Source organism: Canis lupus, chromosome 2, assembly GCF_003254725.2.
Source record: "Canis lupus dingo isolate Sandy chromosome 2, ASM325472v2, whole genome shotgun sequence".
NCBI classification, from domain to species: domain Eukaryota; kingdom Metazoa; phylum Chordata; class Mammalia; order Carnivora; family Canidae; genus Canis; species Canis lupus.
This window is the reverse complement of record NC_064244.1, coordinates 4,261,702-4,278,580: the sequence shown is the minus strand read 5'-3', so window position 1 is coordinate 4,278,580 and position 16,879 is coordinate 4,261,702. Positions and strand designations below refer to the sequence as shown.

The window sequence follows — 16,879 nt, the reverse complement described above, 5'->3', positions numbered from 1 at the left end:
GCTCCCAGAAGGTATGGATATGGCTTTGGTTCTTTGGTTATCTACAAAATGTTCTGTGGAATTCAGTTCATCAATTTTTTCTCATATCTTCTCTTTTTCAATATCCTTAAGGAAAATCATGATAATTATATAATTTCATATATTTTTCCTTTCTGTATTTTAACACCAAAATGAAGAACTCGCATAATTTTTCACATCATAACCATAAGTGGCATTTCTGCTTCCCTTTTTAAAGATATTTTTAGAAGTGCTGCCCAGCAATTTCTTTTTATCTCATTGGCCTGATTGGGACACATGGCTACCCTTATTGGTAAAGAAGGTTGGAAAATTTATTATTATTATTATTATTTATTATTATTATTATTATTATTTTAAAGATTTTATTTATTTGAGAGAAAGAGAACATGAGTGGGGGGAAAGGGCAGGAGAGGGAGAAGCAGGCTCCCCACTGAGTAGGGCACCCAATAGAGGGCTCTACCAGGACCCCAGGATCATGACCTGAGCTGAAGGCAGATGTTTAGCCAATTGAGCCACCTAGGCACACTTTATTATTATTACTACTAACTATGCACATTGGCATCCCTAATAAAATTGAGGTCCTGTTAGTAGGCAACTAAGACTCTCTATTATAATATTATAAGACTATTAGATACTTGTCTTAAAGCACTGTTATCATAATTTTTTATGATTTTGATATCCATGTAGATCTTTTCAAATAATCTGGCATCCCAGTTCATTAGGTTTCTTTCCTCCAATGTTTGTCTTTTAGCACATCTCGGCAACTAACTGACAAGGTGATATCCTCTAGTCTTTATCATAACCAGTAACTTTAACTTTTCTGTATTTAAGTTTCAATCATTTTAATCTCTGGTCACTACCTCTTATTTTTCCCACTTAGTCTGTCTAATATTCTGACTCCAAAAGTCCTTTGATTCCATTGGGAACTATAATTCATTGGTTTTACTGACTTTTAATGTCCCAAAGCTTCCTTGTGGTCTTACCTACCTTAAATTCCATGGCCCATTATTATTATTGCACCCATGCATATGTACTTTCTTTTTCTTCCATGCTATATTGATTTTATTTTGTTAAACTGTAGTCTTGATCAAATCAATCATCATCTCAATATTTGTGGTGTCTGAATATGAGTAGAAAAAAACCCCCAAGTATGCCTATCATCTCATTTATATTTATAATTAGTAACTCTATTTCGTTCATTTTCCCACTTTCCTGAATGACTAATTCAGTTTTTCTCCTCTCCTATATGGCTATGTCTTTATCATGACAAAAAAAAAGTGTATCAGCCTGTGAGTGTGTTTTAAAATACAACGTTGAATGAATATATTCCTCATGGAGAACATTCTGTGAGAATCCTAACTGTATATAAGCAACTGAGATTTGTTTATCATAGGTTGTTTCTGATTTACAAATCACTGCTCTACTAAAAAAGATTGTCATTGTGATATTTTAATCTGTCACTATTTTTTCCTCAAAGTGTTCACTTGCCCATTAAGTGAGGGTAAAAGACTATAGCTCTTGGCAAGTATAATTATATTCAGAAGTCATAATGAGCATTCATTTTTTAACACAAAGAGATATTTCTAAGGTATATATAGAGTGGCTACCTTTTTTTGGGTACTCATAAACTTCAGGAGTCTAAATCTGGGATGCTTAATTTTCTGCAACTGTGTAGAGGAAAATAAAAGACTTGAGATATATTTCATTCATAGGCATATATATTCCCCAGAATATACTCTCTTCCACTTTCTGGGAGAACTTGCTAGTATAGCATTTGAAGCATGATTTCAGGTCTTATATCTTTGAAGGGATGTAAATTATAGACAAAAAATATTTTCAAAAATAATTAAATATACTGAAATGTAGATGGGTATGCATATGGATTCCAAAATAAAAGTAACTTTGTTTTGTTATTCTTTTGAAAAGGTTGAGGATGATCTGAATTCATTCTTGATATGTTGCTCACAATTTGTAGCTCAGTTAGAAGAAGCAGCTAAGGAAGAACGTAATGTATGTATTCTGTGTAAACTATCAAGTATAAAATATTTAATGTTATAATGATTTAAATTCTTTGTAATGTTAATAAAAATTTTTGTATTAATAAATTTTATATTTATTAAAATCATTAGTTGTTATTAAGGGTAATTTTAGCAATACGATATTTAAAACTATATTGGCTGTTTGAACTTGAATGTGATTATCCATTTAGTAGTAGTATTCTAGATACAATGCTTTAAGGAGTTATAAAAGGCATTGGATAGTATTATTTATTTTTTCTATTCTTAAGGTAGGCATTTAGATCTGTGAATTTTACTTTACAGCATTGATTGGGTTATTAGTTTTTCATATTTACAAATGAAAATATATTGTGGTATTAATAGTATTTATATTGTTTAAAAAACATTTTAATTTAAACTCAATTTAGTTAACATATAGTGTATTATTAGTTTCAGGGGTAGAATTTAGCGATTCATCAGTTGCATATAAGACCCAGTGCTTATTACATCAAGTGCCTTCCTGAATACTCATCACTCAGTTACTCCATTCCTCACCCCCTCTCCTCCAGCAACCCTCAGTTTGTTTCCTACAGTTAAGAGTCTCTTAGGGTTTGCCTCTCTCTCTGTTTTTATTTTATTTTTCCTTCCCTTCCCCTACATTCAACTGTTTTGTTTCTTAAATTCTACATATGAGTGAAATCATATGGTATTTGTCTTTCTTTGATTGACTTATTTCACTTAGTATAATACCCTCTGGTTCCATCCAAATAAGATAATTTATATTATAAAATAATATAATTAATGAAAATTTCAAAAAATACATGAATAAAGAAGAAAACAAAAATGGCCATAATCCTATTTTCCCAAGATAACCCAACTATTATTCACATATTTTTGTTTCCCTTCCTGATTTTCCAAAGTTATAAAGATAAAGAAAAAAAAGAAATAATACTGGACATACTATTTGGTAATGCACTTTTATTATTTTTTACTTTTAGAAAATGGTATTTATTTTTTCATTTGTACACATATTATTTTTATTTTGTTAACGATTTATTTATTTATTTTGAGAGAGAGAGTAGGAGTAGGAGGAGGGACAGAGGGAGAAGGAGAGAGAATCTTAACAGATTCCCCACTGAGTACAGACTTGGGGACTCAATCTCATCTCCTGAGCCAAAACCAAGAGATGGATGCTTAACCAACTGAGTCACCTGGGCACCCCTGATGATAAGTGTATTATTGTAGAGCATTTGAAATTGAGAAAAGTATATAGGAAAACAAGTAACCTATAATTTAAATCTAGTATATATACACCATTGACATTTTAGAACATGTTTTCTAATATGCTGTGAGTATATATACACACACACATATATATACACATGCATATATATGCATTCACATGATGTATATGTCTGTATATGCACATTCATTTATATGTATATTGATAATATTTTTTCTAATTTTTTATTGTGGCAAAATACACAGAACATAACTTACTGTATTAACCATTTTTAAGTGTACAGTTCAGTGGTATTAAATACATTAATATTGTACAACAATCACCCTCATCCATCTCAGAACTCTTCATCTTGCAAAACTGAAACTGTATGCGTTAAACAATAAACTCCTTATGGCCCCTAGCCCCTGGTAACCACCATTCTACTCTGTTACTATGAGTTTGGCTGGCTGATTTTCTTTTTCTCTTTCTTTCCTTTCTTTCTTTTCTTTTCTTTTTCTTTCTTTCTTTCTTTCTTTCTTTCTTTCTTTCTTTCTTTCTTTCATTCAAGATCCACTTATAAGTGAGATCATGCAGTATTTGTCTTTTTGTGTCTGGCTTATTTCACTTAGCATAAGGTCTTCCAGATTTATCCCTGTTGTCACAAATGTCAGGATTTCCATCTTTTTGTGGTGGAATAATATTCCTGTGTGTGTGTCTTACAATTTCTTTATCCAATCATCCATCCAGAAACACTTAGGGTTTTTTTCCATATTTTTGTTATTGTGAATAATGCTGCAATGAACATGGGAGTGCATGTATTTCTTTGAGATACTAATTTGCTTTCTTTGGATATGTATCTGGAAGTAGGATTGCTAGATCATACGGCAGTTCTGTTTTTAAGTTTTATTTTTTTTACGTATAGAGGTTTTTTTTTTTTTTTTTTTTTTAGATTTATTTATTCATGAGAGACAGAGAGAGGCAGAGACACAGGCAGAGGGAGAAGCAGGCTCCATGCAGGGAGCCCAATGCGGGACTCCATCCTGGGTCTCCAGGATCATGCCCTGGGCCAAAGGCGGTGCTAAACCGCTGAGCCACAGGGGCTGCCCTGTTTCTAAGTTTTAGAGGAGTCTTCTTGCTGTTTTCCATGGTTGCTGTACCAATTTCCTTTCCCACCAATGGTGCATAGGATTCCTTTTCTCCAAATCATTGTCAACAATTGTTTTCTCTGGGACGCTTCCATGGCTCAGCGGTTAAGCACATCTGCCCTTGGCTCAGGTCGTGATCCTGGAGTCCTGGGACCGAGTCTCATATCGGGGTCCCTGAATGGAGCCTGCTTCTCCCTTTGCCTGTGTCTCTGCCTCTCTCTCTTTGTCTCTCATGGATAAATAAATAAAATATTAAAAAAAAAAAACAATTGTTTTCTCTTATCTTTTTGATAATAGCCATTCTAGCACGTGTGAGAGTATTTCATTGTGATTTTGATTTGCATTTGCTTGACAATGATTAGGGGTGTTGAGTACCTTTTCATGTTGTTGGCCATTTGTATGTCTTCCTTGGAAAAAAAAATCTTTTTTTTTACTATTGAGTTGTATTAGTTCCTTTTCTATTTTGGATATTAATCCCTTATCAAATATATGCTTTGCAAATATTTGCCTTGTTCTTAATCCTAGAGAAAAATCTATCAGTCTTTCTCCAGTAAATATGCTCTTTGTGTGGCCTGTTTATATGTGGACTTTTATGTTGAGTTAGTTTGCTTCTATTCTTAGTTTATTGATTTTTTTTTAATCAGGAAGGAGTGTTGATTTTTTGTCAAGATGATCATGTGGTTTTTGTCCTTCATTTTGTTTATGTGGTATATTAAATTGTTTCATATCATTACAAATAGTGAGTGAGCTAGGCTTATGTTCACACATAAATTCTATTTGATTTTACTGTGTGACCCTTTTAATGTGCTTTTTTTTTTTTTTGAAAGTAGGCTCCATACACAGTGTGGAGCCAAATGCTGGGCTTTGATCATTAGACAAGACCTGAGCTGAATGCTTCACCAACTGAGCCACTCAGGTGCTCCTTAATATGCTTTAAAATTCTGTTTGCTAGTATTTTATTTAGAATTTTTGCATCATTTTTTCATCATTATTAATCAGGAATATTGGTCTGTAGTTTTTTTATGTCTTTGTTTGGTTTTGATATCATAATGCTGACCTCATGGAGTTGGTTTACGAGTTTCCTCCTTTTTGATTCTTTGGAAGAGTTTGAGAAGGGTTGGTATTCTTTTTAAAATGATAGAATTCTCCAGTGAAGCCATCTGGTTTTGGGCTTTTATTTGTTAGGAGGTTTTTGATTACTGTTTCAATCTCTTTACTAGTTACAGGTCTGTTCAGAGTTCAGGCCTTGGTAGATTGTATGTTTCTAGGAATTTGTCCATTTCTTCTAAGTTATCCAAAAAATCTTTTATAGTCTTTGAGTGAGTGGACATCGATGTAATATCTCCTCTTTCATTTCCAATTTTAGTTATTTAAATGTTTTCTCTTTTTTTTCATTCTTAATCTACCCAAGGGTTTGTCACTTTTCAAAAATTACCTTTGGTATCATGTTTTCTAATTCTCCATTTCATTTATCTCTGCTCTAATATTTATGATCTCCTTTCTTCTGCAAACACTGAGTTAAAAAAATTTTTTTTTATTGTTCCTTTAGGTGAAAGGTTAGGCTGTTGGTTTGTGATTTTTTTAAGTGTAAACATTTACTACCATAAACTTTTTGTACTGATTTGCTGAATTCATAGTTTTGGTATTTTGTGTTTTGTTTCCATTTACCTTCAGATATTTTCTAAATTCCTTTATGATTTTTTCTTTGATCTGTGGGTTGTTGAAGAGCATGTTGTTTAATTTTCACATAGTTGTGGATTTTTTTTTAAATTTTTTATATATTTATAATAGTCACAGAGAGAGAGAGAGAGAGAGAGAGAGGCGGAGACACAGGCAGAGGGAGAAGCAGGCTCCATGCACCGGGAGCCTGATGTGGGATTTGATCCCGGGTCTCCAGGATCGCGCCCTGGGCCAAAGGCAGGCATCAAACCGCTGCGCCACCCAGGGATCCCTGGATTTTTTTTCTTTCTGCTACTGATTTCTAGTTTTACCCCATTGTATTTGAAAATTTGCTTTGTGTGATTTTGATCTTAAAATTGTTAAAACTTGTTTTGTGTCCTAACATGTTGAAAAATGTTCTATATATGCTTGAGGAGAACATGTATTTTGCTGTTGTTGGGTGGGATATTCTCATAGGTTTGTTAGGTCTATCTATTTTACAGTATTATTAAGCCCTAATTGATATGTTGTCTAATTGTTCTTGACATAACTGAAAGTAGGGATATTGAAATATTCTATTATTGTGTTGCTGTCTGTTTCTCCCTTTGGTTCTGTTAGTGTTTGCTTCATATATTTGGATGCTTTAATGTCAGGTGCATGTATATTTATAATTTTATATCTTCCTAATGAGTTGACCCTTTTATCATTTTATAGTATCCTTTGTTTTCTTTTTTTGGTAGTTTTGTCTTAATTTCTATTTTGTCTAAGAATGGCCACCCCTGCTATCTTTAGGTTCCTTTTTCTGTGGAATATCTTCTTCTAGCCCTCTATTCTGAGCCTGTGTGAGTCCTAAGACTTAAGGAGAGCCTCTTATAGGCAACATATAGTTGGATTTTTTTTTTAATTTTGTATTCTGTGTCTTCTCATTGGTGTGTTTAATCCACTTACACTTAATGTAATTACTGGTAGGAAAGGCTTACTATTGCCATTATTTTAATGATTTCTGTTTGGTAGCTTTGGGTTCCTCTTTTTCTCTCTTGGTATCTTCTTTTGTGTTTTGTTGATTTTTTTTTTTTGTAGTGACATATTTTGATTCCCTTATTGTTTCCCTTTTTGTATATTCTGTAGATATTTCCTTTGTGGTTACCATTGCAATTATATAAAATTTATTCAAGTTATAACAATTTATTTTAATTTGATAATAACTTTATTGCACGTGAGAACTCTACATCCCTGCCCCTCCTATTTTATGTTACTAATGACATAAATTACCTCATTTTACATTGCATAGTAATATATAATTTAGATTTATAATTTTCATCTTTAAAAAATTCTGTACCAGATTTATACAGGGTTTATTCACCTACTTTATAGTACAGGATATTTGTTAATATATTTACCTTTATCAGGGAATTTTATATTTTTCATATGGTTTTGTGTTGATGTTTAATGTCTTTTTCTTTTAACTTTCAGGACTTTTAGGACTCCCTTCAGAATTTCTTGTACGGAAGGTCTAGTGGTGATGATTTCCTTTCAGCAGTTCTTTTTATCTGAGAAAGTCTTGATTTCTCCCTCATATTTGAAGGACAGTTTTGCCAGATTATAGTATTTTTGTTTGGCAGTTTTTCTTTCAGTGCATTGACTATATCAACCTCCTCCTTGTAGCCCATAATCTTAATGGTTAGAAACATGCTGATGATCTGATGAGAATTTTCTTGTATGTTACTCTCTTGCTGTTGACAAGGTTCTTTGTGACTATTTTTTTTAAAGATTTTATTTTATTTATTCATGAGAGACAGAGAGACAGAGAGAGAGAGGCAGAGACACAGGCAAAGGGAGAAGCAGGGCTCCATGCAGGCAGCCTGATGCGGGACTCAATCCTGGGTCTCCAGGATCAGGCCCTGCACCAAAGGTGGCGGTAAACCACTGAGCCACCTGGGCTGCCCTTCTCTGTGACTTGTGACAGTTTGATCTCAGTGTAGATCTCCTCAGATATTTTCCTAGTTAGAGTTTGTCAAGTTATTTGAATTCATATGTCTGTTTTTCTCCTTAGACTTGGGAAACTTTCAGTCATTATTTCTTCAGATAAGTCTCATGCTCCTTTCTTTTTTCTTACTTCTTCAATTCTCATATATTTTTTTTCTGTTCCATGCTATCTTCTTTTTTTTTTCTTTTGCCTTGATTATTTTGAAGGTCTTGTCTTCCAGTTTACCGATTCTTTCTTCTACCTGGTCAAGTCTGTCGTTGAGGTGCTATAATGAATTTTTCAATTCAATTATTGTATTCTTTAGTTTCTGAATTTCTGTGTAGTTTTTCTTCATAGTTTTAATTTTTTTAAGATTGTATTTATTTATTCATGAGAGACACAGAGAGAGGCAGAGACATAGACAGAAGGAGAAACAGGCTCCTCACAGGAAGCCCAAAGCAGATCTGAATCCCCAGACCAGGATCACGCCAGGAGGGGAAGGCAGATACTCAACCACTGAGATACCCAGGCTGCCCCATAGCTTTTATTTTTTTAATATTCTCATGTTCATGTATTGCTTTCCTGATTTCCTTTGTTTTTATTTTTAAAGATTTTATTTATTCATGAGAGACACACAAAGAGAGACAGAGACACAGGCAGAGGGAGAAGTAGGTTCCTTACAGGAAGCCCAATTTGGAACTCGATCCTGGAACTCTGGGATCGCAACCTGAGCCGAAGGCAGATGCTCAACTGCCAAACCACCCAGGCATCCCTTCCTGATTTCCTTTGGTTGTTTATTTATGCTCTCTTTTAGCTCATTAAGTATCCTTATCATGACAATTTTGAATTTTTTGGCAATTCGTATATTTCTGCTGCTTTAGTTTCTGGAGATATAATTTTTTCTTTTAAATGTGCTAAGATTCCCCTTTCCTTTGTATGTCTTACTACTTTTTTGTTTTTCAGATTTGGCATCTGAAGCATCAGCCAACTCTTCTAGAGTTTGTGGTCTGATTTTCTATAGGGAAGACTTTCTCCATTTAGTGTGCCTGGATTCTGGAGACCTCTTAAGTCTTTTTTGAGTAGATGTTCCATCTGGGTTTATGCATGAGGCTTGTAGGTTTCTACTCAGGTACTCCCCCTAGTGCCTCTCTGATACTATTATAAATTTCAGTACCGGAGCTCCACCTAATGTCTGCTTTTGTTACTGCAAACACTGGTGCATGGTGTACTCTGTTTTTAGTTCTGAGATTCTCAATCTGGCATCCTTTTGCTATCAGTACTTGGATAGAGGCAAGAGGGAAACTGGCCTCTTGGACAACCCCGTGCCGCAATTGTCAGAATGTTGGATGTGTGTTTTACTCCTTTCCATACCCAAGGGGAAAATAAGAGTTGAGGGACTTCTTCCTAATTGTACTGCATTGTGTGAGAATAGGGAGAGGCTCTGGGCAGTTAATCTTGAGAGTATCAATTTTTTTTTATTGGACTTTGATGTAGTTGATTTTGTCCTTGTCTAAGGTACAGGAAACTTTTAACTATTTTTTGGATTTCTCAGAAGCATTTGGGTTGTTTGATGTTAAAACCCTATTTTTCTAGAGGAAGGGGGATTTTAGGCTTCATATTCACCATCTTGCTCATAAAATATTATTTCTTTAATGAGGAATGGTATTAGAAACCAAGATCTGTTAGTTAATTTTGCCCAGTGATCCTGGACTGTCTTTGCTTTTCTACCGTTTCAACAGATAGAACTGGGAAATGTATGTAGGTATGCACACATATACATATACATAGTTCATATACTCTTATCCCTATATATAATTAAAGTGAACATATACATGAATATATACATGAATAGATATATTTAGAAATCTGGAATTCTCACAGACACCTTGAATTCCAGTCTCTCACTTCAGGACTTATTCTTGCTTTCATTTCATGTGTATATGTCCTTTCCACAGTGAGATTCTAACTCTTAACATCAATACAGTTACTCTTTTGCTCAAACCTATACTACTTCAAAGATCATTTAAGAATTTCTTCTCCTTTATCAATACAAAAACAAACTTACTAAAAAGATTTTCAAAAGATTTCTTTTGAACTACCCATCCCTCTGACACTTAGCAGCATTCTTGTCCAAGACTGAGTACAAGGTATCTATTAAATTTTGTGTTATCGAGTTTCTTGGATTAGCTCTTTTTTCTTTTTCCTTTACTAGTTTCTTCAGTTTTAAGTTTTTTAAAATTTTTATTTATTTATGATAGTCACACAGAGAGAGAGAGAGAGAGAGGCAGAGACACAGGCAGAGGGAGAAGCAGGCTCCATGCACCGGGAGCCCGACGTGGGATTCGATCCCGGGTCTCCAGGATCATGCCCTGGGCCAAAGGCAGGCGCTAAACCGCTGTGCCACCCAGGGATCCCTCCAGTTTAAGTTTAAAAGCAAAAACCTTAACTCAAAAATATATGCATACCTCCTTTTTCGTTGTAGCATTATTCACAATACTTAACATATGGATATATACATCAATAGATGAATAGATAAAGAAGATGGGCATATGTATACAGTGGAATATTAATTTGGTTATGAAAAGAATGAGATCTCACCATTTGTGACAGCATGGATGGGCTTAATGTTTTATACTAAGTGAAATATGTCAGAGAATGACAAATATATGATTTCACTCATATGGAACGAAACAAATGAACAAAATAATTATGGACAAAGCCATAAATATGGAGAACAAACTAGAGAGTTTGGTTGTTGGAGATGATGGGAGTGGGCCAAAAGTAAAGGGAAGTGAGACATTCAGGCTTTAAATTATGTAATGAATAAGTCAGAGGGAAGAAAGGTACAGCATAGGGAATGTAGTCAGTGATATTGTAATAGCATTGTATGGTGACAGATAGTAGCTACATTTGCATTGAACACAGCATGATGTATAAATTTGTCAAATCACTATGTTGTACACCTGAAACTAATGTAACATTGTGTGTCAATTATACTTCAATAAAAAAAAGAGGGATGCCTGGGTAGCTCAGTGGTTGAGCATCTGCCTTTCACTCAGGACATGATCCTGGGGTCCTGGGATCAAGTCCCACATTGGGTTCCCCACAGGGAGACTGCTTCTCCCTCTGCCTATGTCTCTGCCTCTTTCTCTCTGTCTCTCATGAATAAATAAGTAAAATCTTAGGAAAAAAACCCTAAAAACCTTCTGCACAGTAAACCATCAACAAGATGAAAAGATAACCTCTGGAATGGGTGAAAATGTTTGTAAAGCATATATCTGATAAGGGGTTAATATCCAAAATATATACCAAATTTATACAATTCTCTGTGGGGGGGGGTGCGGGGGGGAGACCCAAACAATCCAATTAAAAAATGGGACAGAAGAACATTTTTTTCCAAAGAAGACATTCAAATGGCCAATGTGTATATGGAATGGTGTTCAGTGTCACTGATCATTAGGGAAATGCAAATCAAAACCACAATGAGATATCACCCCATACTTATTAGAATGACTATCATAAAATAGATAAGAGAACACATGCTTGCAAGGATATGAAGAAATGGCAACTCTTGTTTTTTTTTTTTTTTTTTTTTTTTTCCTATTTTATTTTATTTTATTTTTTTTTTGTTTTTTTTTTTTATTTATTTTTAATTTTTTTTTAATTGGTGTTCAATTTACTAACATACAGAATAACACCCAGTGCCCGTCACCCATTCACTCCCACCCCCCGCCCTCCTCCCCTTCCACCACCCCTAGTTCGTTTCTCAGAGTTAGCAGTCTTTACGTTCTGTCTCCCTTTCTGATATTTCCCACACATTTCTTCCCCCTTCCCTTATATTCCCTTTCACTATTATTTATATTCCCCAAATGAATGAGAACATATAATGTTTGTCCTTCTCCGACTGACTTACTTCACTCAGCATAATACCCTCCAGTTCCATCCACGTTGAAGCAAATGGTGGGTATTTGTCATTTCTAATAGCTGAGTAATATTCCATTGTATACATAAACCACATCTTCTTTATCCATTCATCTTTCGTTGGACACCGAGGCTCCTTCCACAGTTTGGCTATCGTGGCCATTGCTGCTATAAACATCGGGGTGCAGGTGTCCTGGCGTTTCATTGCATTTGTATCTTTGGGGTAAATCCCCAATAGTGCAATTGCTGGGTCGTAGGGCAGGTATATTTTTAACTGTTTGAGGAACCTCCACACAGTTTTCCAGAGTGGCTGCACCAGTTCACATTCCCACCAACAGTGTATGAGGGTTCCCTTTTCTCCACATCCTCTCCAACATTTGTTGTTTCCTGCCTTGTTAATTTTCCCCATTCTCACTGGTGTGAGGTGGTATCTCATCGTGGTTTTGATTTGTATTTCCCTGATGGCCAGTGATGCAGAGCATTTTCTCATGTGCATGTTGGCCATGTCTATGTCTTCCTCTGTGAGATTTCTGTTCATGTCTTTTGCCCATTTCATGATTGGATTGTTTGTTTCTTTGGTGTTGAGTTTAAGAAGTTCTTTATAGATCTTGGAAACTAGCCCTTTATCTGATATGTCATTTGCAAATATCTTCTCCCATTCTGTAGTTTGTCTTTGAGTTTTGTTGACTGTATCCTTTGCTGTGCAAAAGCTTCTTATCTTGATGAAGTCCCAATAGTTCATTTTTGCTTTTGTTTCTTTTGCCTTCGTGGATGTATCTTGCAAGAAGTTACTATGGCCGAGTTCAAAAAGGGTGTTGCCTGTGTTTTTCTCTAGGATTTTGATGGAATCTTGTCTCACATTTAGATCTTTCATCCATTTTGAGTTTATCTTTGTGTATGGTGCAAGAGAGTGGTCTAGTTTCATTCTTCTGCATGTGGATGTCCAATTTTCCCAGCACCATTTATTGAAGAGACTGTCTTTCTTCCAATGGATAGTCTTTCCTCCTTTATCGAATATTAGTTGAAATGGCAACTCTTGTATATGACTGGTGGCAATGTAAATTTCCACTAAGGAAAAAATACAGAATTTCTCAAAAATCTAGAAATGTAACTACAGCATGTTCTAGAAATTTCACTTCTGGGTATATATCAAAAGGAAATGAAATCATCTTGAAGAGATAATGCACCCCTATGGTTATTGCAGCATTATTCACAAAAGCCAAAGACACGGAAACAACTTAAATGTCCCTCAGTTAATGAATGGATAAAGAAAATGTGGTATCTATATATTCAATGGAGTATTACTCTTACATAAAGAAGAAGGAAATTCTGCCATATGCAGCAGTATGGATGGACCTTGAGCACATTGCGCTAAGGGGAATAAGTCAAACAAGGAAAGACAAAGTATGATCTGACTTATATGTAAAAAAACTGGATTGAGAACAGATTGGTGGTAGGCAGAGGTGGTGGGGAGATGAGAGGTGGGAGAAATGAGTGATGATGATCAAAAGATAGAAGCTTTTAGTATAAGATAAATAAGTTCTGGGGATATAATGCACTGCATGGTGACTACAAAAATAGAATAAAAACTAAAAAATAAAGGTAAAGGATAGACAAATATATGGTAACTTAAAGCTAGCATGGCTTTATTATTGTTAGACAAATTTGAAGGTAAGGCAAATAAAATTAGAGATGAGTGTCCATACAAGAATCAAAGGTTTGGTTCACCAGGAATATATAACAGTCCTTATGTTCAGCTCCATAATAATACAGCATGAGGTGGGTGGTAGAGTGCTGTCCAGCAAGATGTGGTATACGTGTTGAACCAACTGTGGTGCTATGTTCCCAGTTACTAGAGTTACACAGGTCCAGGAATCAAAAAGGTTAGATTTGCCTCCTCTTCTCATCACTCCCAGTGATCTACTTTGGTAATATTAATTTCCAGGCCCTGCAAGACTAGGTACTGTGGGATTAGAGGCTACCATCCTACAGAGGTGGATTTTTTTTTTTACATGATGTACAATAATAGTTTCATTGAACCTCAAACAACTGTCCGATCCAAGTTCAGAAATTCATTCTAGCTTCTAATTGAAGTACATCATGTTTCTTTGCCTGACAGCTGTGTCTGGCTGTAGAGGTCCCACAGGACTGGCAGACTGGGACTGCTGCAGAGCTAATATTCCCAGAATGGATGAATAAGTATCCTTCATGGGCATGTATGAAGTATTCTTACACATGCTCTAAAATGGTCCCTCATGAGATTAAGCCTCAGTTTCTCCTAGTCACAACTCATGTGTATGGTCTATACACCATTCTTTGTTCGATTTCTTTATCTCTCACCATGTTTTTTGAGTTTGCCTTACAAACCACTTGCACACAATTCTTGGTATCTGCTTTTGGGGGAACTCAAACCAAGATATTTCCCCAACTCGATATAAGAGGCTATGTTAGAATATGTTATTCTTGAACCTACAGCTTATATAGACATTTAGATAAAGGTAAATTATAGGGCAATTTTACTTGTAAGCAGATGTAAAAAATCCTAAACAAAGCATAGCTAGTTGAATCCAATAATTTATTTTGTCTTTTTGTATGAATTGACCATTTGGTTATGATGAAATAGTGTTTCATTTGTCTATGGTAATATTTCTCATCCTATAGTCTGTTGTCTGATATTGATACAGTTCCTCCAGTTTTTTTTTTTTTTGATGATTAGTGTTGTTATGATACTTCTTCTACTTAACTTATTTATATATTTATATTTAAAATGTGTTTCCTATAGAGAAAGCTTTTTAAAAAAAATTTTTTTTAAAAAGAAAAAAAAAAGAAAAAATTTAAGTATGATGATATCTGCCTTTAATTGGAGTGTTTTGACCAGATGCATAGTATAATTGTTAACATGTTAGGGTATAAGACTTCCATTTTTGCCTTTTTTTTTTTTTTTTTTGGTACATACAGCAGTATGCCATTTGTTCCTCTGTCTTGCCCTGCCTTAATTAATTTTTTTATTTTTAATTTTTTAAAAAGATTTATTTATTTGAGGGGGGTGGTAGGGACAGAAAGAGAGGGAGAGAGACAATTTTAAACAAACTCCCTGTTCAGTGTAGAGTCTGTTCCTAAGGTAACTACTAATAAAAAATTAAAAAATATACAGAAAAGGAAAATGAATCAAAACAGTATGCTAAATTAAACCAAATAAAACGAATTAATAAAAGAAATGAGTTTCTAAAATAGCATGATATACAGAAAAATAAGATACCAGCAGAAATAAATCCTTCCAGGTAGGTAGTTACATTAAATATAGATTAAGTGGAGCCTGAGTGGCTCAGTCAATTAAGTGTCTGCCTTCAGCTCAGGTCTTGATCCCAGCCTCTTGGGATCAAGCCTGGCATCAGGCTCCTCCTTGCTCAGCAGGGTTTCTGCTTCTCCCTCTCCCTCTGCCCCTACCCTCTTGTGCTCATTCTCTTATAAAATACAAAAAAAAAAATTTTATTTATAAATAAATAAGTAAATAAATATAGATTAAATTTTGCAATAAAAACCAGAGACTGGCGTTTCAATTCCAATTTGAGGAATCTCTATCCTGTTTTCCATAATAGCTGCACCAACTTACATTCCCACCAACAGTATACGAAAGTTCTCTTTCTCTACATCCTTGTCAACATTAGTTATTGCTTGTCTTTTTGCTACTAGCCATTCTGACAGGTGTGAGGTGATATGTTGTTGTGGTTTCAATTTTCATTTCTCTGATAATTAGTGATTTTGAGTATCTTTTCATGTATCTATTGGCTATCTATATGTCTTCTTTGGAAAACTGTTTAGGTCTCTGCCATTTTTTTTATTGGATTGTGTTTTGTTTTTTCTTTATCTTTTCTTTCTTCTTTCTTTCTTTTTTTTTTTTTTTGATTTTGAGTTATATAGTTCTTTGTATATTTTGGATGTTAACCCCTAATGAGATATATCATTTGCAAATGTCTCCTCCCATTCAGTAGATTGCTTTTTTTGTTTTGTTGATAGTTCATTTGCTATGCAAAAGCTTATTTTGATGTAATCCTAATAGTTTATTTTGCTTTTTTTCTCTTTCCTTAGGAGACCTATCTAGAAAAAATTTGCCATGGTCAGTATCAGAAAAAAAGTATCTGTGTTCTCTTCTAGGATTTTTATGGTTTTAGGTATTTAATCCATTTTTTGTGTGTGGTGTAGAAAGTGGTCCAGTTTCATCCTTTTGCGTATCACTGTCCAGTTTTCCTAGCACCATTAATTGAAGAGAGTGTCTTTTTCCTATTGTATATTCTTGCCTTCTTTGTTGTAGATTAATTGACCACGTAAGCATAGATTTATTTCTGGATTTTCTATTTTGTTCCATTGATCTATGAGTGATTTTGTACCAGTATCATACTGTTTTCATTACTACAGATTTGTAGTATATCTTGAAATCTGGAATTGTGATACCTCCAGCTTTGTTTTTCTTTCTCAAGATCGCTTTAGCTATTTGTGATCTTTTGTGGTTCTATACAAATTTTAGGATTGTTTGTTCTAGTTCTGTGAAAATGCGATTGCTATTTTGATAGGGATTGCATTAAATCTGTAGATTGCCTTGGGTAGTATGGACATTTTAACCGTATTAGTTCTTTAAATCCATAAGTGTGGAATAGCTTTCTATTTGTGTCATACTTTTCTTTCATCAGTGTTTTATGGCTTTCGGAGTACAGGTCTTTCACCACCTTTGTTAAATTTATTCCCAGGTATTTAATTTGTGTGTGTGTGTGTGTGTGTGTGTAATTGTAGATAGAATTGTTCTCTTAATTCTCCTTCTGCTAATTTCTTATTAGTGTATAGAAATGCAACATATTTCTAAATATTAATTTTGTATTCTGCAATGTTACTGAATTCATTTATTATTTCTAATAGTTCTAATAGTTTAGGGTTTTCTATGTATAGCATTATGCCA

At 34.4% G+C, this 16,879-nt stretch overlaps 1 protein-coding gene across 1 annotated transcript in view; it reads left to right on the top strand.

The window, feature by feature from the left end:
- Positions 1-16,879, top strand: part of CCDC7 (coiled-coil domain containing 7) — a 364,544-nt gene that overhangs the window by 23,098 nt on the left and 324,567 nt on the right. Inside the window, exons 4-5 of the mRNA XM_049096618.1 lie at positions 1,945-2,053; positions 7,515-7,543. Of these exons, the coding sequence (XP_048952575.1) occupies positions 1,945-2,053; positions 7,515-7,543 (138 nt within the window). The remainder of the gene's footprint in view (positions 1-1,944; positions 2,054-7,514; positions 7,544-16,879) is intronic.